Here is a 27,303-nt window from a genome sequence, read left to right on the forward strand (position 1 = left end):
ACACAAAAGCTAAAGGTAGAAAGGAGGCTAAGGGCCCGGCCCTGAAAAGAACGTGCTGTTTACTCAGCAGCAACTGGACGGCCAAGGTTGATTTTTACTACCCTTGTTTGCTACTTAGGGACAGGCTCTAATCATGCGACATGTTGTTTTCCCAACATGCTTTCACCTAAAATCTACAAGCGAGACAAACTACCAGCTCAGAACGAGGCACGCATCTGTGTTCAAGTGCTTTGCCAAGCGTGTGGGTCTGAATGAAGCAAGCTGGCGAAAGAACTGGTAACAGCTGCATTCAGCTGGGCCCGCCTCGAGCTTTAACAGTCGCTCGTTCTCGGTGGACAGTGCCCAGAAGCAGACGGCGTGTAGATCTTGCAGGAGAAAGGAAAAGCACGTGGAAGGGGATTGCAGACAGTGTTGAGGGCAATGAAAGCCCCGTCAGACCTTTGTCAGGGAGACGAACAGCTCACACCTCAAGGATATTTAAAAAACCTACCCCTTCATCTATCAGACATAATCCCTTTGCAATTCCAGTTTTCCAAAAGCTGTACCCCTACAAGAGGTGGTAAAATGAGGGGGCTTTAAGTAATGACTCACGAGTGCCAGCAAATCGTTTCCTTAGAGCCTCTGACGGGCGTATCCTACCAAAAACCAAGGCGAAGACACCAGCGCCACAGGCAGAACTCTGTATCAGACACCAGAAACGCTCGCACGCCAGTTTGCCCGTGTAGATAAAACCTGTGTGAGCTCAGACAAGTCCCGTTTCCTTCCAGGTCCTGGGTTTCTTGATTTGTAAAACCAACCCTACTGATCGCCAAGGTTCCCTGATACTCAAATATTACTATATTCCAGAATCTTCCCAGCCTCGCTCTATTTCGGGCCAAGGGGAAGGGTCCGGCCGGGTGAGAATTCATAACCAAACCCAGCAGCCTGGGCAAGCCGCCGTGAGGGCTGATCACACAGGAGCGGTTTTCTCCTTGTGGAAGGACGGCTCCCGAAATCCTCCCACCTGCCTTCAAACTGGGCACAGTCTAATTTTAAGAGCACGCTGGCCCACAGCAATCCCATGGGAAACATTACCCGCTCCTGAGGCCCGTCCGCATGCACGATACCTATGGAGAACGTGATGCCTTTTCCTGCAAACTCCTTCCGCAGATCTGCTACGAACTTCTGTCTTATGTTTTCTTTCTGATAAAAACAGAGATACCGATTATCGGAGTGCAGTTTAGAAGGCACCCTTTAGCCGCTGGCCACGTGGCTGCACATCAGTCCAGGCGGGGTCAGGGGGACTCACCTTATCGAGTTCATGAAACTCCATGCGTTCTTCTTGGCTGCAGCTTCTTCCAATGGGGGACACGTTTAACATCCCATTTCGGAACTCAATGAAAGTGCCTCTAGAGAAGACAGGGCCAGACATACGTTATACTTGGGCAATGTTATAGATGGATGAACGGGTGAGGAATTCTAGAAGGCAGAGGCTGGTGTGATCAACATTTCACAGGCTGTGCTTAGCCACATGGCAGGGCCACCAAGCCCAGAGGTGTGGCCAATCCCAGCTGAGATTAGATTTCAAAGATGGAGAATGTCACCATCGTTGGAAATATTTTATCCTGAGTATATGTTAAAATGACTATGTTCTAGATATACTGAGTTAAGTAAAACATGATTAAAATTAATTTCACTTGTTCCTTTGGTTTTTTTTTTAAGTGGCTACAGAAAACTTAAAATTGCACATGTGACTCATGTGATTTCTGCTGGACAGTGAATTTCACCGTTAATAAAGAGCTATGAAAATGATTACCATCTCTCAGGTCCCCCAAGGAGTCTGGAAATTCATGTATCAGATACCTTTGCTACCGACCCGTTGAACCCACTGATCTGACCAAGCAAACCTACGGGAAAATGCTCTGAGAACTGCCCAGTGAGCCTCAGTGATCGCTAAGGAAACACGGGTCACCCGTGGCCAACTGCTATTAAATGGTTGTTTAGTAACTTTAGTTACTTTGGATAAAGATGTTTAAAAAACCCCATTTTCCCCCCACCGTGTTTCCAATTTCCATCTCAAGATAGTTTCTTAGAAAATCAAATACCCATGAGCTTTTATATTCTTAGGATGGAATTTAAGTGTTCTGTGACAAACTGTGCACTCTGAAATGACTTCCAGTTCTAAACATTGACGCCTGTGAACCTCTGACACCTTCTCCCCGGACCCTTTCCATTTTCTGTGCACAGCCCTGATCTCGAGGAACCAGCCACCTGAAAATCCCGGGGACACATGCCCAGTGTTGAGCAGAGGGCTGTTTCAAGGCCAGTGCTGCCTCCTGAGACCCTATGTGACTCAGGGTGCCTCTCAGAGCCTCACAAAGGGGCTGAGGCAGTCTTTGTGGGTACCTCTAAGGGGTCCTGAGAAAATCAGATGGCCCAGGTTTTGTAAGCTGGGAAGCAATGAATACTCATCGCATAAAGTCAATGTGGCAAAATCTCATCACTGCATCCTTTCCCTGGCTGTGCTCAAACTGCACAGGAGGCAAATGACATAAGCACACACGTGCATCTAAGATGCTTCCTCCAGCAGCCCTCCTGCCCCTCCCCCGCCACACATCCTGGAGCTGGTACAGACCAGCCTTGCACCTGTACCTGCTACACGTACCCTGGTGATCGTTCCCAGGGGTGACCCTAGAGCTGTGGGTCCTAAACGTCAAAGAGCTCAATGAGTTTTCCCCAACTCAAGGACACAGTATCCCTCTCATTCCCATGGAAGGGAGGCTGATGCATTTGAGAAAGGCTTCTGTTCTCAAAAGCCAGGATTACGGCACATTTTCTGGTGTTCGATTCCTCCCTGAAGATCTGGACTCCCGTACAGTCTTACTGCACCCACGTGACCCACATGGGGCATACAGCAGCGCTGATGCCAGGGGTGGGCAAATGCTGATCAACGTGGTCTCAGGCCTGCTCCCCAATCGAGGGGGCACCTCGGGCGTCAGTGGAATGACAGCTGTGCACGTGGGTCTCCCTCACTGGGATGACAACCCTTCTGAGGACAGGATTATGCCTTGTCCTTTCTTCTTTTTTAAGCCTCTCTTAATGCTTAACCCAAAGGAAAGCCTGAGTTGACCTGGGATACGTTATATTTCCACTTTCTACTATGGAGAATTGCCACGATACATAAAAGCATACAGAACAGGAAAACGAAGTCCCACGTGCCATTACCCAGCTGTGGCCAGGACTACCCTGGGCCCAGCCTGTCTCGTCCGTAGCCCCTTCTGGGAGATGTGAAAAGGGAAGGCCCTTGCCCCGAGTGGAGGTGCTGGGCAGGGGCACTGGCTTCATGGATTCTGGTGGTTTTGAGCAGTTCCCAAAGCACATGCCCTGAAATTCAGCTGCCGTTTAAAAAACGTTTCTCCCCCTCATCATCAAGGTGTTACGTATTAAGGGCAGAAAACTGAAAAGAAAATGAACATATTTCTAAGAAAACACCCATAACATCACCAAGAAACAGCCACTGTTAGCCTATGGGTTCATTTTCTGCCAGTGTTTTAACTGCGGTCATGTAACATTACTGTTGGTATTATTTAAAAATGGGAATGGAGGTGAGCACAGTATCCAGGGTGAGAGGTAAGTCCCCAAATCAGTTGCTTGCCGAGGTCAGAACGAGGAGGGAAGGGGTGTGGGAAAGCCTGAGGGTGCGGGTGGGGGGAGTGTGGCTCAGCCGGCTCCCGCCGTGCAGGAGCGGGCCCCAGACACCACAGGAGCCGGAAGTGCAGGCACTTTAGCATGTGAGCTCGGGCGTCCAAATGACAGCAACTGATTCAGATTTTATTTCACACTGTGGACCGAGCAAACACGGCCGCGTGCGGGGTCTGGCTGGGCCCCCAGGTGACTCGCGCGTCTGGGAGCTGTTTCACAGGCCTTCCCCGCAGCCTCGGAAAGCACCTGGTGTCAGATTTCCACCAGGTGCAGATGCCATCGTTTCCGTCCTCACTTCCGCTGGAAGGTCTCCAGCAGTTCCTTCCTAAGCACAGGGCCGGGGACTGACTTGGCACCATGGCCCCAAAGGGCACTAGTTCAGCCTGGCTGCCGAGAGCAAACCCACCTCTTTCGCGGGAGCTTAATTTTCGCAATGTAGCTCAGGCAGTAGTTGATTAAATCTTGGATCAGGGCCTCCCCCAGGTGACCCTGAATGTTCTAGACAAAGGAAATACGGGTTACTTGATTCAGAGACAGGCCATTTTCAAAATAACTTTCTCGCGAACCCGGGTCTTCAGCCACTACCGCTTGAGGGTCACGAGGCTGGTGTGGCGGCCAGGGTGACACGCCCACGCTGCCTTTTTCCTTCTTTCCCGTATAAGCAAACCCCGAGGGGCTTTAATTGAAGCATGTTCTGTCTCGTTACTCAAGATTTTTGGACTCATTACCTTTCAAATGCTTCATGGAAGGCCCAAAGAGTACACTACTGCTGCTTTTATCCAATTAGAGTATCTACAGACGCTGACAGAGAATACTGTTGCTCCACTCTGGCCTTCTCTTATGTCTGAACAGACGATCTTATTACAAAGAGCTACACGGTGCCTCCAAAAATGCTTGTAGCAAGGGAGCCTGCCTTACTCTGTGCTATCACTAATGAAAATATTCGATTAGCTATCCTTAAAAAAACAATTACGAAAATTCAGTTAACCGTTTGGAATACGCGAGTCGCATGGTTCAACATGCAAGATACAAAAAACACGGGGTGGAGATTCATTCCTTCCCTGTGCCTCACCTCCCAGGTACATCTCCCCAGAAGCACTCAACATCAAATATCCTTTTAGAAAACATTTTAACAGTAGCATGTAGTTGTTTGCATTTTCAAGAACGTACCTGTTTACACAAGAGTTTCCCATCTTTGTATGCTACCAGGCCATTTTCTGGAAACACATAATCATATTTTTCAACCACTGCAACCGAAACAAAAGAAAACAGCACGTGATGAACTGAAGGCTGTGTTTCTATTTCCCTTTTTTTTTTTTTAATGTTTGTTTATTTATTGAGAGAGAGCACTCGAATGCGCAGGGGAGGGGCAGAGAGAGAATCCCAAGCAGGCTCCGTGCCGTCGGTACAGAGCCCGAAGATGGGCTCAAACTCACCAACGGTGAGATCATGACCTGAGCTGAAGCTAAGAGTCGGACGCTCAACTGACTGAGCCACTCCCACTTTTTTTTTTTTTTTTTTTTACTTAAAGTAGGGTTCATGGCCAGCGTGGAGCCCAACATGGGACTTGAACTCACAACCCTGAGACCAAGACCTGAGCTGAGATCAAGAGTCGCACGCTTAACTGACTGAGCCAGCCAGGCACTCCTCTATTTCTTGACTAATACGCATCACCAATAAGATTGCTGAACTCTAGTAAGGACTGTAAAAGAATACCTCCTCATCACAGATTGGTCGAGTGGGGAAAGAGCTCAAGTTTTTCTTTTTTTTTTTTTTTTAGAAGACTCTCAATTACAAACGCAAAAGACGGTGGCCAGGCTAGAGACTGGACATGTGGTGGGCCCTCTTACACCTGCCTTCAGCCCCCTCTTATGTACACGGGAAGATGGGCGTCCGTGACAGCCCTCAAGCCTCACTGTGGATCCGCATCACTGGGGTGGCAATGGAAATGCACAGATTCCCAGGATCTGCTCACATTTATTTATTGACAGTTTGAGAAAGAGAGAGAAAGAAAGAGAGAGAGAGTACATGCACACGCTAGGCAGAGAGAGAGGGACAAAGAGAATCAGTCCCAACTAGGCTCTATGCTGACAGCGGAGCTTGATCCTACGAAGATCCCATGACAGGATTAGCTGAGCCGAAATCAAGAGTTGGGCACGCAACTGACTGAGCCACCCAGGTGCCCCCGTTCTCAGGCTTTCTGATTACGAATATGCAGGAGCGAGGCTAAAATCAGATTGTTTTTTAAAAAAAGGTCTTTGGGTGATTCTTACAAGCAGTCAGATTTGGAGACCACTCGTGCAAATCTAAATGGGCCCTCAAACTTCAGGTGCTTGTTAAAGTGCGGATTCCTACGTACCATGAGTTGGGTGGGGCCCTCACATCTGTATTTTAACAAGTTCCCCAGTGATTCTGATACGGCTGGACTGTCAACTTTCTCCAGCTTGTGGATGTTTTGATTCTGATGCTTTGACTTACAGTCTTTGAAATATACAGACAGGGCCCTACCCTGACACAAAACCTCTTCCAGCCTGTGGTTTAAAATCTGGCCAGAGGCAGAAAGGGCCATCAGGGCCAGGTAACAGGATTTCTGGGGATTAATGTGCCCCTGTTAAATTGTTTACAGGCTTTCTAAGTAAGGCATCTACAGGAAAAATTAAGTATAAGCAGAACAGGGTTTTAAAGAGAACGCACAGATGATACTTACGGTGACCGAGCCTGTAAATATAGCTTACACAGATGCTGACTGTAAGATATTACAGCCAAAATGCTCGCTCTCAACTGGGGGTGATTTTGCCCCCTCGACGACATTTGGCAATGTCTGGAGACATTTCTGGTTGTCACACTGGGGGTGGAGGGGTACTGGCATTAAGCAGGTGGAGGCCCAGATGCCGCTGAACACCCCACAATGCACAGGACAGCCCTCGACAAGAGAGAAGGACCTGGCCCAAATGTCAACAGTGTCCAAAAGACGATCAATTCATCTAGCTCTCCAACCTCTATTTCTTACAGGCCAGGCACCCTAGAGACACGAGCTGCAAGATGAATAATCCACAGTCCTAGTCTTCAAGAAAAACAGACAAGCGGCCAGTTTCCAACAAGCATGGAGTGTGGCACTAGGAGGGTTGTGCATTAGGCCATCCGGGGGGAGCAGCCGAAATACGATTCCCAGGCCCGACGGACCTCAGAGTCTCCAGTGAAGGGGCCAATAAGTATGCCTGGCTTCCTGGGGTCCTGTGCTGGAGAGTCTGGTTCAAAAGAAGGGGAGCAGCCTGGGTGACTCATGAATAGGGAACTCTGGGAAACACTGTATTAGGGAAACGGACGGCCCCCACACCCAGAGGGCACCTCAACCCCCGGGTGAGAAGGACGGTCAGGAGACAGGGTCTGAGCGGAGCTGGGAGAGTGGACGGGGACAACATAAGCATTCTGGGCAATGACACAGACACTGGAAGTTCTGGGGAAACGCCCCATGTGTCTGAGTACCAAGAGGTCCACCACCGACTCCAGAAATTTACTTATGGGATTAAAAACGGGAAAGAGAAAGCAGAGAGAATGATCCCCCCAACAAGGAAGCATGTGGGGAGGAGGCCTCGGGCCGGTGACACTTAACAGACAGGCCCTAACTGCCTCCTAAGAAGTTAATCTTCTACCGAAAGCAATCAGCAATGTCAACGTTACCGTCACTTCCCAGCTGCTCCTGCACTTTCTCAAAGTCGGACCCGCCCACCACTCCAATCTTGATCTTCCGTCTCAGGTTTTGGAGAAAGCCGTCCATTTCCTTGGTGATTTTCTACATTTCAAGAAGGAAAATAAAAAGTCGTGAGCGGTAAAGTGATCAGGAGACGAAACCTGGAGGGACACAATCCTTCCGTTCATACAAACCAATTCAGGCTCTAGGTCTGTAGACGAGTCCAAGTACATCAGCTTTTCACCAGAAAAGACCTGTTAACGTTTACTTACTTTTACCTAAAACACACAAGTAATACATAAACAGCCGGTGTGTGCTGTTCTGGCTAGTCCTCTCTGCAATTTCTACGCTTGTTTATATGCAGAAAAATAAATAGGTCTTGTTTTTGGAAACACGAGTGGACTCATTCTAAGTCCTGTGCAATGACTCGCTTTTTCAGCCTTAAGTGGTGATTTTTCCAAGCCAATGGACACGGACTAGCGCACGCACTTCCTGCAAATGTTACCCTGCGCTCTACTTACGAATGTAGGTGGCTGATTTTAACGCAAAATAACACAACACAAAGAGGACGTTGAGAATTGATTTGTTACAACTACACAAAACCAAAGCAAAAACAAAAGCCATGAGAGTAAGAGCACTAGATTTTTTTAGTCTCTCCTAAAAGAAAAGCTGCTATCTATAAACAGTGGTCACGACAGTATAATTTTATGCTCGTTAAAATCCAAACTGGGCACTAATTCAAAAGAAATTAGAAAGTCACATGAAAAGACATCTCTGTTAAGACAAATCACAATTAAGTTTTAAAAGTTATGTTGTTAGGGGCTCCTGGATGGCTCAGTTGGTTAAGCTTCTGACTTTGGCTCAGGTCATGATCTCATACTTTGTGAGTTCGAGCCCCGCATCGGGCTCTGTGCTGACAGCTCAGAGTCTGGAGCCCGTTTTGGATTCTGTGTCTCCTCTCTCTGCCCCTCCCCTACTTGTGTTCTGTCTCTATCAAAAATAAATAAATGCAAAAAAATAAAATAAAAAAGTTATTTTGTTATTTTCTGTCAATCTGAATTGTACATTCACATGGGTATTTTTATTTTTATTTTTTTAAATAAACTCTGCCCCCAACATGGGGCTAGAACTCATGACCCCAAGATTAAGAGTTGCCAGGCGCCCCTCACAGTTCTATCTTTAGAAATGAACTTACCAGAAATTAAAAACAAAAACAAAAATGACCTAAATTCAGTACATAAACATCTGGAATTCCATCTTCTCTTTTTCTTAAAAACAAAACAAAACAAACTGGTTTAGAGTAATCCACACATAGGATTAACCAAATTGCACAGAGGGCTTGTAACAGAGTCTTTTCTGTATCTTCAGGGGAATCTTGATGTGGCACACAAAATGTAGAACTGCACTGGTGGCCTCTGTGAGTCAGTGACTGTGAAATGGGTCCTAGACCCCTCTCCCCCCACCCCCCCCACCGGGCCAACTGGCTTACTCTCACCTGAGGTCAGAATGGCAGGAAGTGGGGGAAGACTCCCTGGATTGCAAAATACTAAAAATGCAATACTTCTGGGCGCCTCACTGGTTCAGTCGGTTAAGTGTCCGACTTCGGTTCAGATCGTGATCTCGCGGTTCGTGGGTCCGAGCCCCATGTTGGGCTTTGTGCTGACAGCTCGGAGCCTGGAGTCTGCTTCAGGTTCTGTGCCTCCCTTTCTCTCTGCCCCTCCCCAGCTCATGCTCTGTCTCTGTCTCTCAAAAATAAATAAACGCTAAAATAAATTTTTAAAATATGCAATACTTCCATCTTCAAACAGAAGCCCGAAGCTGCAATTTATGTGATCTTAACCCCTGTGCACAGTGATGAGCTCCAAGGCACTGTGGCCATCAGACATATGTCTGCAATGTGAATGGGTTGTAGAAGGCACCCTTTCACTTCCAAGTGGCAGCAAATATTTTTTTGACAGGAAATAAGACCCAGCTGCTTGTGAACACAACAGGCATCTCAATTACCCATTGTAGGAGACATCTTTAGAGCAAAATAATCACACACCAAAGTTGTTGTGATGTTCCCAAATAACTCTTGTGTTGACAATTACAAGGAATTCTTTATAAATCACCCAGGACAAAATAAACAGAGAATGATTCAAAAGCTTGAGATTAAGGCCAAAGACTGTTAAAAATTCGCCTTCTGACTACTAGGTATTTATTCAAGGGATACAAGGTGTGCTGTTTCGAAGGGACACATGCACCCCAATGTTTACAGCAGCACTATCAACAATAGCCAAAGTATGGAAAGAGCCCAAACGTCCATCGATGGATGAATGGATAAAAAAGATGTGGTATATTTATACGATGGAGTATTACTCGGCAATCAAAAAGAGTGGTATCTTGCCATTTGCAACTATGTGGACGGAACTGGAGGCTATTATGCTAAGTGAAATTAGTCAGAGAAAGACAAATATCATATGACTTCACTCATACGAGGGCTTTAAGATACAAAACAGATGAATATAAGGGAAGGGAAGCAAAAATAATATAAAAACAGGAAGGGTGACAAAACAGAAGAGACTCTTGAAAATGGAGAACAAAGAGAGGGTTGCTGGAGGGGCTGTGGGGGGGGGGAGGGGCTAAATGGCTAAGGGGCATGAAGGAATCTACTCCCGAAATCATTGTTGCACTACATGGTAACTAACTTGGATGTAAATTAGAAAAAGAAAAATTAAAAAAGAAAAATAAATAAAAATTAATAAAAAAAATTCACCTTCTGAAAAAACCAACTATGAGAGACTTTTTTTGGGGACAAGAAAGGAAAACCGACGGCAGCAAAGAGGACTCAGCAAAATAGGGCGCAGGGGACAGCACCGACCCGCTGCCTAGTTCTGCAAGGTACGACAGCAACACAGCGATATCCATTCGTTTGTGGAGTGCCTGTGGCCACCGCAACACAGTCGATTAGTTGTGACAGAGACCACATGGCCCGCAGAGTCTCAACGAGTTATTTGCCATCTGGCCTTGTGCAGAAAAACATTTGCCAACTGCTGGACTAGGGCATTACATAAGATGAGGGAACTGGTGATAATTTTCCCAGGTGTGACGATGGCCCCTGTGGTCATCACAGATGTCCTCAAGAGATGCAGGCTGAACAATTTAGTGGTGAAGCACCATGATGACTATGGCTTAAGGAGTGGTACAGCGCGGAATAAAAAAGTAGAGAGACAGCTGATGTCAATCAGTGCTGAATTTAAGTGGTGGGGATATGGCTGTATACTAGTTTTTCAGTGGTCCTGGTGCCTGAATGTTTTCTGACACACAGCTGGGAAACAACTGTTTCCCATCCAGGCTTGTGCCTCCCTTCTTTTCACAGACTTTTATTCTAAGTCTCAACTGTTTTTGTTTTTATGTTTAGTTCTTTTTTCTTTTCTTTTTCTTTTAATTTTTTTTTTTTTTAACATTTATTTTTGAGACAGATAGAGACAGAGCATGAGCAGGTGAGGGTCAGAGAGAGAGGGAGACACAGAATCCGAAACAGGCTCCAGGCTCTGAGCTGTCAGCCCAGAGCCCGATGCGGGGCTCGAACTCACGGACCGCGAGATCATGACCTGAGCCGAAGTTGGACGCCCAACTGACTGAGCCACCCAGGCGCCCCAGTTCTTTTCTCAAATAAAAAAAAAAATTATTTATTTCTAGAGAGACAGCGTGAGTGGGAGAGGGGCAGAGAGAGAGGGAAAGGAGAGAGAACCCCAAGCAGGGTCTGCACTGTCAGTACAGAGCCCGATGCAGGGCTTGAACTCATGACACCGTGAGATCATGACCTCAGCTGAAACCGAGAGTTAGATGCTTACCGACTGAGCCACCCAGGTGCCCCTCAACTGTTTTTAGATGGCGTGGCAGTTCTTAGGAAAGTATTCAGCCCAAGAAGATTCTACTTAAACAGTAACATGTGCAAGGCTCTGGACTCCATTCGAACTAGATTTTACCTGTTTGCATCATATCGTCCTTTAGCAGCTGCAAGATAACCTATTCTGCTTCCGGATTGTAATGTGCTTATCAGTGTTGGAGAATATATGTATTGAGGAAGGGAAAGGTTGTATAATGAATAGATCTGTTGGTAAAGTATATTTGCTTTTACCTGGAGCACCCAGCACACAGAAACAATTTTCTTTTAAATTAACACTTTTTTTTCTTCAGTGTTAAAATTGTTTGCTGCCAAGAATATCCCATTTCAGGTATTTTAAGGGAATACGTTGTGGGTTTCTTTGCTACTTCATACTGCACGCTTATCTATCCTGATTCCTTCTGGGAGTCAGAAGCACCTTCCGGAATGGCAGAACCAGGAGCCAGAACAGCATCCATCTTACCGCAGCGGCAGCAAATGGGAAACTTAGCAAAGAACAATGCCCAGTAGCCCAGAAACTTGTACCAGATTTGCTGTGACAAATTGCGATCATGGTTTCCCTGAATCTCAGTTTCCTTTATTTAAAACGGTAACAAAGGGGCGCCTGGGTGGCGCAGTCGGTTAAGTGTCCGACTTCAGCCAGGTCACGATCTTGCGGTCCGTGAGTTCGAGCCCCGCGTCGGGCTCTGGGCTGATGGCTCAGAGCCTGGAGCCTGTTTCCGATTCTGTGTCTCCCTCTCTCTCTGCCCCTCCCCTGTTCATGCTCTGTCTCTCTCTGTCCCGAAAATAAATAAACGTTGAAAAAAAAATTAAAAAAAAAAAAAAATAAAACGGTAACAAAAATTATCCTATTTGGAGGGTGCCTGGGTGACTCAGTCAGTTGGGTGTCTGACTTGATTTCAGCTCATATCAGGATCCCAGAGTTGTGGGATCGAGCCCCCATCAGGTTCCACAGTGAGCAGGGAGCCTGCTTAAGATTCTTTCTCTTTCCCTCTGCCCCTCTCCCTGGCTCATGCTCTTTCTCAAAAAAAGAAAAAAAAAATCCTACTTGGGTAAAAGAGGGAGACGGCTTGAGAGGGAGAAGGTTCTAAAAAGGTTTGGAATGTGAACCATAGACCATTACAGCCAATGGGCCAAATGGAGCAGCTGTTTGTTTTCATAACAAATCAGTAAAGTTTTACTGGAACCGAATGAAGCTGGTCTACCTGTCGTCTATGGCTGCTTTTGCATTAGAGTTGATTAGTTCCTACAGACCACGTGGCTGTCAAAGACAAAAATTCTTGCTACCTGACCCTTTAGGAACAATGAAATGCTGACTCTGGCTCTGGACCAGCAAGAACTTGTAGCAGTCCACAAGTGCAGGCTGGTCGCTGAATCTGTGTCAAAAGGAGCCTCTGAAGAACAAGGCAGTTGAGTATCACCACTAGACCCACTGAACCTGCGGGCCAGAAAGGCAAACTGATCTAAAACCACATGCATTTAACGTGGAAATGTGGAGCACACCATTGCCACCACTCAGCCCAAATCAAGAAGGTAGGGATACAATGTGAAGACAGTGAGGTCACTTCAGTGACCAGTCTGTGCAAGGAGGAGGTCAGAGTGAGCTTCGTCACAAATGCAGACCTTAACTGAAACCTATCCATGCCTGTAGCAGCAAAATCAGGAAGTGGGAAGCAAGCTTCCAGGAGTCCAAGGAGGCTCTCAGGAGGCAGTCTGCAAAAATCTGGGCCTCCTTGATCACTTCTACTGGAGAAGGGGATGGAGAGGGGAGGGGTGCTAGCGGCTACTATTTATTATTACTGAACCCAGCCTATCGCAGCCAAGATACTTTAGTGAATTTGTTCGATTTCATTCGAGCCTCACCAACACCATATGGAACTGGGAATGCCCCCATTTGAAACCACTCAGGGGAGGGTTATGGGAGGAGCCAAGATGGCGGAACAGCATGTAAGTTTTTTTGTGTCTTGCATCCATGAAACGCAGCCAGATCAACACTAAACTATCCTGCACAACTCGAAAACCGATTTGAGGATTAATACAACACCCTGCACAACCTGAACCACAGAACTCAGCAGAGAGAAACTTCATTTTCAATTTTTATTAAAAATATTTTTCGTTAATTTTTTCTACTGTATTTTTTACTTCTGTGTAAATTTTTTTCAAATTCTATTTTACTTTCATCATTTCATTTTATTCCATTTCAGTGTATTCATTTTTTTCAAATTTTCAAACGATTTCGTTTTTTTTCCTTTCCCCTTTTTCTTCTAATCTATCAAGTACAATTGAACACCGGGACCAAAACACACCTAGGATCTAGCATCATTTATTTGATTTTTGTGTGTGTTGTTTTTAATTTTTTAACTTTCATTTTTTTAATTTAGTTTTTTTAACCTCATTAATTCCCTTTCTCCCTTCAAAATGATGAAACAATGGAATTCACCCCAGAAGAAAGAGCAGGAAGAAACGACAGCCAGGGAATTAACCAACACAGATACAAGCAAGATGTCTGAACCAGAATTTAAAATCACGATAATAAGAATACTACCTGGAGTCGAAAATAGTTTAGAATCACTTTCTGTGGAGATAAAAGAAGTAAAAGCTAGTCAGGATGAAATAAAAAATGTTGTAACTGAGGTAGCTGCAATCTCGAACGGATCCCAGGGCGGCAAGGATGCACGAGGCAGAAAAGCGACAGACTAAGGCAAAAGAGCAGGATTCAAGGATTAGAGAAATCAGTGACTCATTTAAAAGGGACAACATCAGAATCATAGGGGCCCCAGAAGATGAAGAGAGAGAAAAAGGGGTAGAAGGGTTGTGTGAGCAAATCGTAGCAGAAAAGTTTCCTAACCTGGGGAAAGACACAGACATCAAAATCCAGGAAGCACAGAGGACCCCCATTAGATTCAACAAAAAACGACCATCAACAAGGCATATCATAGTCAAATTCGCAAAATACTCAGGCAAGGAGAGAATCACGAAAGCAGCAAGGGAAAAAAAAAAGTCCCTCATCTACAAGGGAAGACAGATCAGGTTTGCAGCAGACCTATGCACAGAAACTTGGCAGGCCAGAAAGGAGTGGCAGGATATATGCAATGTACTGAATCAGAAAAATATGCAGCCAAGAATTCTTTATTCAGCAAAGCTGTCATTCAAAATATAAAGAGAGATAAACAGTTTCCCAGACAAACAAAAATTAAAGGAGTTTGTGACTACTAAACGAGCCCTCCAAGAAATTTTAAGGGCGACTCTCTGAGGGGAGAAAAGACAAACAAAACAAAACAAACCCTAAAAAAATACATAAAGACCAAAAGCAACAAAGACTAGAAAAGACCAGAGAACACCACCAGAAACTGCAACTCTACAGGCAACATAATAGCAATCAATTCATATCTTTCAGTACTGACTCTAAATGTCAATGGACTCAATGCTCCAATCTAAAGACATAGGGCAACAGAATGGATAAGAAAACAAGATCCATCTATATGCTGTTTACAAGAGACGCACTTCAGACCTAAAGACACCTTCAGATTCAAAGTAAGGGGATGGAGAACCATCTATCATGCTACTGGTTGACAAAAGAAAGCCAGAGTAGCCATACTTAAATCAAACAATCTAGACTTTAAAATAAAGACTGTAACGAGAGATGAAGAAAGGCATTATATCATAATTTAAGGGGTCTACCCACCAAGAAGACCTAACAATTGTAAACACTTATGCTCCAAATGTGAGAGCACCCAAATACATAAATCAATTAGTCACAAATGTAAAGAAATTCATAGATAATAATACCATAATAGTAGGGGACTTCAACACCCCACTTACAACAATGGAAAGATCATCTAATCAGAAAATCAACAAGGAAACAATGGCTTTGAAGGACACAATGAACCAGATGGACTTAACAGATATATTCAGAACATTTCATCCTAAAGCAGCAGAATATACACTCTTCTTCAGTGCACATGGAATGTTCTCCAGTATAGATCACATACTGGGACACAAATCAGCCCTCAACAATTACAAAAAGATCGAGATCATACTGTGCATATTTTCAGACCACAATGCTATGAAACTCGAAATCAACCACAAGAAAAAATTTGGAAAGGTAACAAACACTTGGAGACTAAAGAACATCCTATTAAAGAATGAATGGGCTAACCAGGAAGTCAAAGAGGAAATTAAAAAGTACATGGAAGCCAATGAAACTGATAACACCGGACCCCAAAACCTCTGGGACACAGCAAAGGCAGTCATAAGGAGAAAGTATATAGCAATCCAGGCCTCCCTAAAGAAGGAAGAAAGGTCTCAGAGAGACAACCTAACCTTACACCTTAAAGAGCTGGAAATAGAACAGCAAATAAAACCCAAAACCAGCAGAAGACAGAAAATAATAAAGATTAGAGCAGAAATTAATGCTACTGAAACCAAAAAAAACAAAAACAAACAAACAAACAAAAAACAACAACAACAAAAAAACAAAACAGATCAATGAAATCAGAAGCTGGTTCTTTGAAAGAATTAACAAAATTGATAAAACACTAGCCAATTTGATCAAAAAGAAAAAGGACACAAATAAAATCAAGAATGAAAGAGATCACAACCAACACAGCAGAAATAAATAAGAAAATATTACGAGCAATTATACACCAATAAAATGGGCAATCTGGAAGAAATGGACAAATTCCTAGAAACATATAAACTACCAAAGTTGAAAGAGGAAGAAACAGAAAATTTGAACAGACCCATAATCAGTAAAGAAATCGAATTAGTAATCAAAAATCTCCCCAAAAACAGGAGTCCAGGGCCAGACAGCTTTCCAGGGCACTTCTACCAAACATTTAAGGAAGAGTTAACACCTATTCTCTTGAAGCTGTTCCGAAAAATAGGAATGGAAGGAAAACTTCCAAACGCTTTCTATGAAGCCAGCATTACCTCGATTCCAAAACCAATTCCAAGAATACATTAAAAAAAGTATCCATCACGATCAAGTAGGATTTATACCTGGGATGCAGGGCTGGTTCCATATTTGTAAAACAATCAATGTGATTCATCACATCAGTAAAACAAAGGATAAGAATCACATGATCCTCTCAACAGATGCAGAGAAAGCATTTGAAAAAATACAGCATTCTTTCTTGATAAAAACCCTCAAGAAAGCAGGGATAGAAGGATCATACCTCGAGATCATAAAAGCCATATATGGAAGACCCAATGCTAATATCATCCTCAATGGGGAAAAAGTGAGAGCTTTCCCCCTAAGGTCAGGAATAAGACAGGGATGTCCATTCTCGCCACTGTTATTCAACACAGTATTGGAAGTCTTCGCCTCAGCAATCAGACAACACAAAGACATAAAAGGCATCCAAATCAGCCAAACTTTCACTCTTCGCAGATGACATGATACTCTATATGGAAAATCCAAAAGATTCCACCAAAAAACTGCTAGAACTGATTCATGAATTCAGCAAAGTGGCAGGATAGAAAATCAATGCACAGAAATCGGATGCATTCCTACACACCAACAATGAAGCAACAGAAAGAGAAATCAAGGAATTGATCTCATTTATAACTGCCACCCAAAACCATAAAATACCTAGGAATAAATCTAACCAAAGAGGTGAAAAATCTATACACTGAAAACTACAGAAAGCTTATGAAAGAAATTGAAAAAGACACATAAACAAAAGGAAAAATATTCCATGCTCCTGGAGAGGAAAAATAAATATTGTTGAAATGTCAATACTACCCAAAGCAATCTACAGATTCAACGCAATCCCTATCAAAATAACACCAGTATTCTTCACAGAGCTAGAACAAATAATCCTAAAATTTGTATGGAACCAGAAACGACCCCGAATAGCCAAAGCAATCTTGAAAAAGAAAACCAAACCAGGAGGCATCACAATCCTGGACTTCAGGCTGTATTACAAAGCTGTCATCATCAAGACACTATGGTACTGGCACAAGAACAAACACTCAGATCAATGGAATAGAATAGAGAACCCAGAAATGGACCCAAAAACGTATGGCCAACTCATCTTTGACAAAGCAGGAAAGGATATCCAATGGAATAAAGACAGTCTCTTCAGCAAATGATGCTGGGAAAACTGGACAGCGACATGCAGAAGAATGAACCTGGACCACTTTCTTATACCAGACACAAAGATAAACTCAAACTGGATGAAAGACCTAAATGTAAGACAGGAAGCCATCAAACTCCTCAAGGAGAAAGCAGGCAAAAACCTCTTTGACCTTGGCCGCAGCAACTTCTTACTCAACACGTCTCCGGAGGCAAGGGAAACAAAAGCAAAAATGAACTACTGGGACCTCATCAAAATAAAAAGCTTCTGCACAGCAAAGGAAACAATCAGCAAAACTAAAAGGCAACCGACGGAATGGGAGAAGATATTTGCAAATGACAAATCAGATAAAGGGTTAGTATCCAAAATCTATAAAGAAGTTATCAAGGTCAACACCCAAAAAACAAAGAATCCAGTGAAGAAATGGGCAAAAGACATGAATAGACACTTCTCCAAAGAAGACAGCTAGATGGCCAACCAACACATGAAAAAATGCTGAACGTCACTCATCATCCGGGAAATGCAAATCAAAACCACAATGAGATACCATCCTACACCTGTCAGAATGGCTCACATTAACAACTCAGGCAACAACAGATGTTGGCGAGGATGCGGAGAAAGAGGATCTCTTTTTCATTGCTGGTGGGAATGCAAGCTGTTGCCGCCACAAACAGTATGGAGGCTCTTCAAAAAATTAAAAATAGAATTATCTTACGACCAAGCCATTGCACTACTAAGTATTTATCCAAGAAATAAAGGGATGCTGTTTTGAAGGGGCACATGCACCCCAATGTTTACAGCAGCACTATCAACAATAGCCAAAGTATGGAAAGAGCCCAAATGTCCATCGATGGATGAATGGATAAAGAAGATGTGGTATATATATATATATATAATGGAGTATTACTCGTCAATCAAAAAGAATGAAATCTTGTCATTTGCCACTACGTGGATGGAACTTGAGGGTATTATGCTAAGCGGAAAAGCAAAATTAAACAGTCAGATAAAGACAAATATCATATGACTTCATTCATATGAGGAGTTAAGACACAGAAGGGATAAACACAAGGGAAGGGGAGGGAAGCAGGGAGGGATGTGGGATTTCGGGAACATGGAGGGGGACAAAACATAAAAGACTCTTCAATATGGAGAACAAACAGAGGGTTACTGGAGGGGTTGTGGCAGGGGGATGGGCTAAATAGGTAAGGGCATTAAGGAATCTACTCCTGAAATCATTGTTGCACTATATGCTAACTTGGATGTAAATTAAAAATTAACAAATAAAAAACAAAAACAAACAAAAAAAAACCACTCAGGGGTTCAGTGATTTGCTCTAAGTCAGACAGCTGTCAACAGAGTGAAGTTGAGACTCTATTAGGTCTGTTTGACCTGGAAACCTATGTTTTTCCTATTAGGTTGCAAGATGCAGCTCATAGGTGACAGGACTGAGGAGGGAACATAGCTGGTAAGAGGGCTGAGCTGGGGTTCAAATTCAGGGCATGCGGTGAGAGTCCAAAACTGCGTTTTCCAACCCCATACACGTTGTTTCCTTTCAAGGGTTTTCAGCCCGTCTCATCTCTCCGAGCATCCTGAGGTCTTGGGGATGTGTTTCGAGTTTCCGTTTCACCCCTGGAAGGCACCCAGAACGGAGTTCAGCCTTGCCGAGGAGGTAGGCGGCCCTCGGCCGCCCCTCGACCCCCACCCTGGGCGGCCGTCGGCCCCAAATGTGAACAGCAGGCGGCTCTGCACCCGCTGCCGCCAGCCGGCCGGGTGCCGCCTACCTGTCGCGGGGCGGTCAGGGTCCCGTCCACGTCGAAAAGGCATAGCGCTGGGCCAGACGCCGCCATGTCCCCGGTTTCCAGCCGCACTTGATGAGACTCGTTGGCAACCAGGAACTCGGCCCGGAACTTCCGGGCTCGGCCCCCGTGCCACAGGGCACGCTGGGAGAAGGAGGATCCATTCCCACGTGTCTGGGACTAGAGTCAGTTGGTCTTTAGGAACCACAAATCCCAGAATGCAATGCGTCGACACGCCGACCTCCTACGGCCGAGCAGGCCCTCTTAGAGGTTCCGGGGGCGGGGGGAATCACTTCCGGCGGCAGGTATCCGCGCGATGGTAAGAAGGCGGGTGAGGGGAAGTACGGGGGGGGGGGGGTGAAGCGCCTTGGGGGTCGTGGTCAAGGTTAGGCAGGCAGGCGGATTTCTGGGGTTCTGATTTGGAGGATCCGCGGGAGGGAGCTCCGGCGTGGGTTAAGGCTTGCTGTGCCGCGCCTTTCTACGCCCGGGCCACGTGGGCCGACAGGGCACTCTCCGATCATCACAAACCTGGGGTCCATTGAATGCATTTGAGAGCTTTGAAACCATGATCTCATGTGGTATGTTGTGAACCCCCATTGTGAAAGGCGAAGAAACCGAGGCCCAGAGAAGTGAAGTAACTTACACAAGGAGCTACAGCTAGTGACTGGCCCCCAAGTCCAAAGCATCTGTCGCTGCCCTACTCAGGGTGTAGAACGGTGCACCTAATAAAAACCTTGTGCTGCGGGTTGGCGCCTCCCATCCCCGCCTGCTTTGGTCTTCCCCCTCCCCCAAACAGGGCTAAGAAATCAGCGGTTCCCTTCAGCACCGAAGATGGTGCTTTAACCTGACAGAATGGGGAAGTTATTATGGTAAGTATCGCAGAGATTTGTTACCCATTTGGACATTTGTTGTTTGGCTTCCTGCTGGGGAAAACGTTCATATAGCCTTACGTCTTCAGTGCCCAGCCCAGAGTTGGTCATCCCTAGATACGTGTTGAATGAATGAAGGCTGTGTCGCCTTTCTTGTACCTCTTTGAACTCCCTGAAGGATATAGGACCAGTTTGGGGGTCAGACTCTGCCACACTCACTGGGTGTGTGTCTTTGGGTATGTTTCTAGCCTTCTCTGGGTTTAGTTTTCTCCGTGGTAAAGTACAGTTGACCCTTGAACAATGCGGGTTTGAACTGTGTGGGCCCACTTCTTCGCAGATTTAAAAAAATACATATGTTGTGAAGTTTTTTTTGGAGATTTGCTCCAATTTGAGAAAACCAGCAGATGAACTGCATAGCCTAGGAATACTGGAAAAAAAAAAAAAGATGTATCATGAATGCATAAAATATATGTAGATGCTAGTTTATCATTTACTTCCATGAAGTATACACAAGTTTGTTACAAAAAGGTTTATCAAAATGTACAGACTGTACAAGGCATCATTCATAGTTGAGAGAAATGGAAACAAAGATGCAGTGTTAAATAACTGCATAAAATTAACTGCAGTACATACTCTACGACTGTAAGAATATCATAGCCACCTCCTCTTGCTGTGGTGATCTCAAGTGTTGTGATTTCCAAGCTTAAAACCGTGTGTTGCTAATCCTCTCCGCGAGATCAGTTTGTCACTCGTAAATTTCAAATGGCTGTAAAAAGTGATCCCGTGGTTCTTGCATATTTTTCATCATGTTTAGCGCAATACTGTAAACCTTGAATAACACCATGGGACCCATACGAAACACCACTGGTGATTCTGGAAGCGCTCCCAAGAGGCAGAGAAAGGTCATGACATTACAAGAAAAAGTCGAATTGCTTGACATGTACCGCAGATTAAGGTCTGCGGCTGCAGTGGCCCGTCATTTCAAGATGAATGAATCCAGCGTAAGGACCATTGTAAAAAAGGAAAAGGAAATCCGTGAGGCTGTGGCGGCAGCTACGCCAGCAGGCGCGAGAACGTTGCACTTTCTGCGAGACAGCTTTTTATCTCGTATTGAAAATGCAGCTTTTACGTGGGTGCAGGATTGCCATAAGAAAGGCATACCTATAGACTCGAACACGATTCGAGAAAAAGCAAAGTCATTGTATGACCACTTACAGCAAAAGGAAGGTGAAGGATCCAAGGCTGGAGAATTTAGTGCCAGCAAAGGATGGTTTGATAATTTCAGAAAGCGGTTTGGCTTAAAAAATGTCAAGATAGCAGGGGAAGCAGCTTCCCCCGCCCAAGAGGCAGTAGATGAGTTGCCACCTCAGGCGCCCAGAGTCACCACACCAGAGGAGTTAACAGAGGGTGAGTCGGCGGAGGCGAGAGCTTCCGGACCGGTGCCGGATGAAGATGTGCGCGAAGCGGCGCCAGAAAACAAGTTGACGTTAGACAACCTGGCAGAAGGGTTTCGATTATTCAAGACGGCTTTTGACTTCTTTCACAACATGGACCCTTCTGTGATACGGGCACTGAGACTAAAGCAAGTGGTGGAAGAAGGGCTGGTACCTTATAGAAACATTTTTAGAGAGATGAAAAGGCAGAGAAGTCAAACGGAAATTACAAGGTGTGTCCGTGAAGTTACACCGGGTGTGCCTGCCCCTCTTGCCTCCTCTTCCACCTCCTCTTCCACCTCCTCTAGCTCTGCCTCCGCCTCCCCCGAGACGGCCAGACCAGCCTGTCCTCTGCCTCGCCCGCAGCCTGCTCAGTGTAAAGATGACGAGGACGAAGACCCCTTCCACGTAGTAAATACTAAGTAGTCGTCATGCCGTACGGTTAAACTGACCTGTTGTGTGTGTGTGTGCGCGAGTGTCTCCGTGTGAAAATCTGGTAACTGTACGGCAGGAACTGTGTAGGACTGCATCATCGCCTGGGTGTTCATTGGGCAGGACGTCATATGCAAGATTCGCCCGCAAGTGGATGGCCTGTCCTTAGAGGCATAAGGTGGGTGATAATTCAATATAAAATTAATGATGTGTCTTATTGTTTTGTCACGTTGCTCTCAAAGAGTTACGTTGGGGTCCAGTATGCCCCCCTCTCCTATCTGGAGAGACGGCATATCAGCCTATCGTCACAGCTAAGTGGTTTTTTAAAAAACAGTGTTTCCGGTAGTGTGTATTGTGAATCCAACTGGAACACGGTAGGCCACGAAAACTTTGTAACCATTCATTCCTTAGTGTATAGGCGAGGCCCCTGTGAAACAGCCGTGTGGTCACACAGGGTTACACTAGGCTACCATCAAAGGATCCTACTAGTGCGTCTTTGTTATCAATCCTTGAATCATCCTACTTGTAAATAAATAGGCATCCCCCTTATTATCTTTCTATTTTGGTGTCTAGTGTTGGCAGGTAACAAAACACCTGTTGATGTTTCGTATCGTAAGGCAGTATCGATTTATGTACTGACAGACGATTCATCTTGTGAACAACGTAAACTGAATGGTCCGGATGATACAGTACAGCTCCGTAAATGTGTTTTCTCTTACGGTTTTCGTAATCTCGTTCTTTTTTCTAGCTGACTTTGCTGTAAGGATACGGTGTATGATAACATGTAATACACAAAATATGTGATAATCGACTTATCGGTTTAGGTCCTGGTCAGCCGTAGGCTATTAGTAGTTAGGTTTTTGAGGAGTCAAAAGCTACATGTGGATTTTTGACTGCATGGGGGTGGCCGTCCCTCACGCCTCCGTTGTTCAAGGGTCAACCGCAGGGGGCGCCTGTCTTGCACCGCTTGTATGAAGATCACGTGAGTTAAAGCATCTGGCTTTCTCTGTCCCTCCGTCTCTGGCAGTAACGGCAGCCTCGCAGGGTTGGCGGGAGCTTGTGGGTGAGATGCTCCGCAAACGTTCGTCGCGTGATCAGCATGGCTGAGTTCCCTGAGAGCAGTGGTCTCCTTTCTCCCTTCCAGGCTGCCCTCCTCCGCGCTGTGCTTCGGCGGCCCGGCCCGGCCCCGTGGAGAAGGCCTGTCTGCGGGCTGTGGTGCCGCACAGCCACCGGCCGGGATCCGGGGAGGTGGGTGGGGAGCGGGTGCCCCGCCCCGAAGGAGAAGGCGGCAGGTGCGGAGACAGAGAACTTCCAGATGGTCTACCGGTTTGACGCCATCAGAGCCTTCGGGTACTTGTCTCGGCTGAAGGTGGCACAGACGGCCCTCACGGTGCTGGCCCTCCCGCCTGGCTGCTACTGGTACTCGCAGGGCTTCGTGACGCTCGGCTCCCTGTGTGTCGCGGGCGGGGTGGCTGGCTTTGCCCTGGCCATGCTCTGCTGGATGAGCTATTTCTTCCGGAGGCTGGTGGGCATCCTGTATGTGAACGAGGCGGGCACTGTGCTGCGGGTGGCGCACCTGACCTTCTGGGGCCGGCGGCAGGACACGGACTGCCCCGTGGCCGACGTGATCCCCATGACGGAAACCAAGGACCGGGCCCAGGAGCTGTTTGTGCGTATCCAGCAGTACAGTGGAAGGGAGACCTTCTACCTCACCCTTCGCTACGGACGCATCGTGGACCGAGAGCGTTTCGTGCAGGTGTTTGGGACGCTGGACTCCCTCAAGTGAATTGGGAGCTGGGTCTCCAGCAGGAAGGCCGAGGATGAAACAGGGGATCGGGCACCTGAAGACTTCGGCAGGGCCTCTGGGCACCCGTCTTTTGGGATGCACAGAGTCCTAAGACAGAAGCTAGTTTCGGAAAGAGGCCCTTAGTACCAATTCATACTGCGTTTGTGTGACATTTAGTCAGATAACGGCCAGAAGTTCACAGCTGGTTCTCGGAGGAAGCTGTGTCCGGTTCACTCAGGCAGGGCAGTGCTGCGAAATCGGAAGTCAGGGAGGTGAGGCAGAGCAAGCTCAGGACGTGGCTTGAGCAGACACGGGTGCTGTCAGTTCTCGACTGCCTGTCCTGGAGTCACCGTGTCTCTCAACCCTGGTTTCCCCATCTGAGAAAGGGAAAAATCCTGTCTCCTGGCATGGGTGTGAAAATAAACAGTAAATGTCAAGGTCAGTACAAAGGTGATAGTGTGCTGAAAAGCTTCCAGGCAGTCAGTAGGGCTTACCCGAGGCCTGTGCTGCCCCCGTCGGGGCCTCAACAGCAGGAAAGGACGGGAAGAAGCCCAGGTAGAGTTGGGTTGCGTGACCGCGGCGGAGGGTGCTGGCCAGGCGAGCGCAGCATCCCTTTGCCAAGGTTGTGGCCTGGGGCCCTCCTGTCTGAAGGCTCTGGTGGATAAAACCAGGCGAGCTGTGTTCTGGTGCGTTCTTTTATAAGCTAAAGCTAGTTGTGTGCACGATTAGTGGTTAGTAAAAGATGTTTGTTTCACAGTCTGTAGCAAAATAAAGAGGAAGGAAGAGATGATCGTCAACAGTTCCACCACTCAGAAGTCAGTGACCAGATGCTTTATCGTGGGGACTTCCAGTCTTTTATTGTGTTAAAACACACATCGTGTAAATGTATTCCTTCAGCCATTTTTGAATGTACACTTCAGTGGTATTAAGGACGCCTACAGCGTTGTGCAGCCATCACATCTGCTCGTTTCCAGAACGTTTTCATCATCCCAAGGAGAAACTCTGTACCCATTAAACGGTCACTCCCCATCTCCCCCTCCCTCCAGCCTCGTAACCAGTCATCTGCTTTCTGTTTCCGTGGATTTGCTTTTTCTGGACATTCCACATAAATGGAATCGCCCACTGTGGTTTTGTGTCTGGCTTCTTTCACCTGGCGTGATGGTTCCAACGTGCATCCATGCTGTAGCCTGTGTGAGAGCCTCATTGCTTTTCGTGGCTGGATAACCACAGTGTAGACTGCAGTTTGCTTATCTGTCTGTCGATGGACATTTTGATAGTTTCCACCTTTTGGCTGTTGGGAGCAGTGCTGCCGTCAGAGTTGGCGCACGAGTCCCTGCTGTCGCTTCTTTTGGGGCTCCTGGATGCCGACCGGCAGACAGGCGGAAATATCGGATCTTACGGTGACTGTGCAAGTTTTTGAGGAACCGCTGAACTTTCCCACAGCCGCCATGTCCTTTTTTACCCGTCTCAGCCGTCCACAAGGGTTCTGGCTCCTCCACATCCTCCTGATGGGCAGGAGGTCGTATCTTACCGTGCTTTCAGGCTTTTTACAAACATAGATGTTATCCTGTACCTGGAATTGGTTTTTTTTTTTTTTTTTTTTTTTTGCTTCATGTAACATAGCTATCTTACTTGTAAACACATTAAAAATATTCTGTCACAAGAAAAAAAATACCTCATTACTATGTGAGATGCCTGATGTTAACTGACCTTGTCATAATCGTTTTGCGATATATACGTGCATAAATCATTACGTTGTACACACTAAGCTGATACGATGTTATATGTCAATTCTATCTCAGTAAAACTGGGGAAAGTTAATTATTTTTGAAGGAGAGAGAGACCGAGTGTGAGTGGCTAACGGGAGAGAGAGCGGGAGACAAAGAATCCGAAGCAGGCTATGGGCTCTGAGCTGTCAGCACAGAGCCTGACACGGGGCTCGAACTCACAGACCACGAGATCATGACCCGAGCCAAAGTCAGGTGCTTAACTGACTGAGCCACCCAGGAGCCCCAAATCTCCTTAAAAAAATTTTTTTTTGTCTATTTATTTTTTTTAATATTTTTAAATCTTTGAGAGAGAGAGAGAGAATGAGAGCGAGAGCGTGCACAAGCGACCAGGGGAAGGGCAGAAAGAGGTGGACGGAGGATCTGAAGTGAGCTCCGTGCCTACAGCAGAGAGCCCGATGTGGGGCTTGAACTCACAAGCTATGAGATCATGACCTGAGCTGACGTCAGATGCTTAACCGGTTGAACCACCTAGGTGTCCTTTATTTTTTTGAAGTCGACTCCACACCCATCGTGAGGCTCGAACTCCCCAAGATCAAGAGTCGCACACTCTACTGACTGAGCCAGCCAGGCGCCCCTCATTCAAATCATACTCTTTATGCAAAAACAAATTCGGAAATTGCAAAATATTCCACCGAGTGGATGTGGTTGGTCCTTCACTTTTTATTTTCTTTTTAAAATTTATTTACTTAGTGTGAGCAAGGGAGGAGCAGAGAGAGGGGGAAAGAGAGAATCCCAAGCAGGCTCTGCACTGTCACGGCAGAGCCCATCGTGGGGCTCGATTTCATGAACCATGAGGTCATGACCTGGAGCCAAAATCAAAAGCCTGTGCCCTGAAAACAGCACCGTTTAATTTGTGTTCAGTTTTAGTTAAAGATGCAAATGAAAGGTGGTAGGATCATGGATTTGAATTCTTTATTAAATTCCAGCTGGTGTGAATTCACTCCTGTGGCTGGAGACCGAAGTCTGGGGAGTGTGTGGTTGTGTCCCTCAGATGTTTGGGGACACTGGGCACCCACTGCCTGGGCATATCTGTGGTTTTCCCACACACAACGGCTCTGCACACAGGAGAACCCCCACTGAGCAGTGACCCAGAGCCTGGGTGTGGGCCTGGGCGTCCCCGGGGCCTCTCTCTTCAAGGTTTATAAATGGCATGTGGTTCCATTGACTTGTTTTATGCGACTTTATTTAAACAACTTTTTTTTAATGTTTACTTATTTTTGACAGAGAGAGACAGAGCATGAGCGGGGGAGGGGCAGAGAGGGAGACACCAAATCCAAAGCAGGCTCCAGGCTCCGAGCTGGCAGCACAGAGCCCGACGCGGGGCTCGAACTCACAGACTGTGAGATCATGACCTGAGGCGAAGTCGGATGTTTAACCGACTGAGCCACCCAGACGCCCCAATGCTGATTCTATTTTATTTTTATTTTTTTTTTCAACGTTTATTTATTTTTGGGACAGAGAGAGACAGAGCATGAACGGGGGAGGGGCAGAGAGAGAGGGAGACACAGAATCGGAAACAGGCTCCAGGCTCTGAGCCATCAGCCCAGAGCCTGACGCGGGGCTCGAACTCATGGACCGCGAGATCGTGACCCGGCTGAAGTCAGACGCTTAACCGACTGCGCCACCCAGGCGCCCCCATGCTGATTCTATTTTAAAACCACGACCAGAAGCTGACCACCTCTCACCCTGTCCACCTCCTGCCATTCTGATTCACACTGCCCTCTTATGTTCTCTGGGTTGTTGCAGCCTGCTGCTTCTATTATCCTTACCCATCTGGAGCCTGTTCTCACAGCAGCCTGTGATAATCAATAAATAAACAAACAAACAAAGCACGGCATTGCGGTAAAAACTGAAGT

General features: G+C 46.2%; 2 protein-coding genes across 4 annotated transcripts in view; one reads left to right on the top strand and one right to left on the bottom strand.

Annotated features, from left to right (window-relative positions):
• PMM2 (phosphomannomutase 2) overlaps window positions 1-19,236 on the bottom strand; it is a 31,245-nt gene extending 12,009 nt beyond the window's left edge. For 2 of the 3 annotated variants that reach the window (XM_047087146.1, XM_047087145.1), the window contains exons 1-6: window positions 19,123-19,236; window positions 7,363-7,474; window positions 4,852-4,928; window positions 4,088-4,179; window positions 1,289-1,388; window positions 1,107-1,182 (exon numbers count right to left, since the gene is read on the bottom strand). In XM_047087146.1, coding sequence (XP_046943102.1) covers window positions 1,107-1,182; window positions 1,289-1,388; window positions 4,088-4,179; window positions 4,852-4,928; window positions 7,363-7,474; window positions 19,123-19,188 — 523 coding nt within the window. In that variant the 5' untranslated portion in view covers window positions 19,189-19,236. Of the gene's footprint in view, window positions 1-206; window positions 1,183-1,288; window positions 1,389-4,087; window positions 4,180-4,851; window positions 4,929-7,362; window positions 7,475-19,122 lie in introns of those variants that run through there. The other variant, XM_047087144.1, reaches the window with a different exon arrangement.
• A 2,806-nt stretch (window positions 19,237-22,042) lies between these two features.
• Window positions 22,043-25,416, top strand: TMEM186 (transmembrane protein 186). Its single transcript, XM_047087720.1, has one exon. It carries the CDS (start codon window positions 22,971-22,973, stop codon window positions 23,655-23,657), a length of 687 nt encoding a protein of 228 aa, XP_046943676.1. The 5' UTR covers window positions 22,043-22,970; the 3' UTR covers window positions 23,658-25,416.
• Window positions 25,417-27,303: the final 1,887 nt, after the last annotated feature.

This window comes from Lynx rufus, unplaced genomic scaffold (genome assembly GCF_022079265.1).
Source record: "Lynx rufus isolate CCGP_SWC_20201006 ecotype Redwood Valley unplaced genomic scaffold, mLynRuf1.p SCAF_23, whole genome shotgun sequence".
NCBI classification, from domain to species: domain Eukaryota; kingdom Metazoa; phylum Chordata; class Mammalia; order Carnivora; family Felidae; genus Lynx; species Lynx rufus.

What these genes read in the sequence shown, in the direction of transcription:
- TMEM186 (XM_047087720.1), top strand. Translation starts at nt 22,971, where the DNA reads ATGGCTGAGTTCCCTGAGAGCAGTGGTCTCCTTTCTCCCTTCCAGGCT.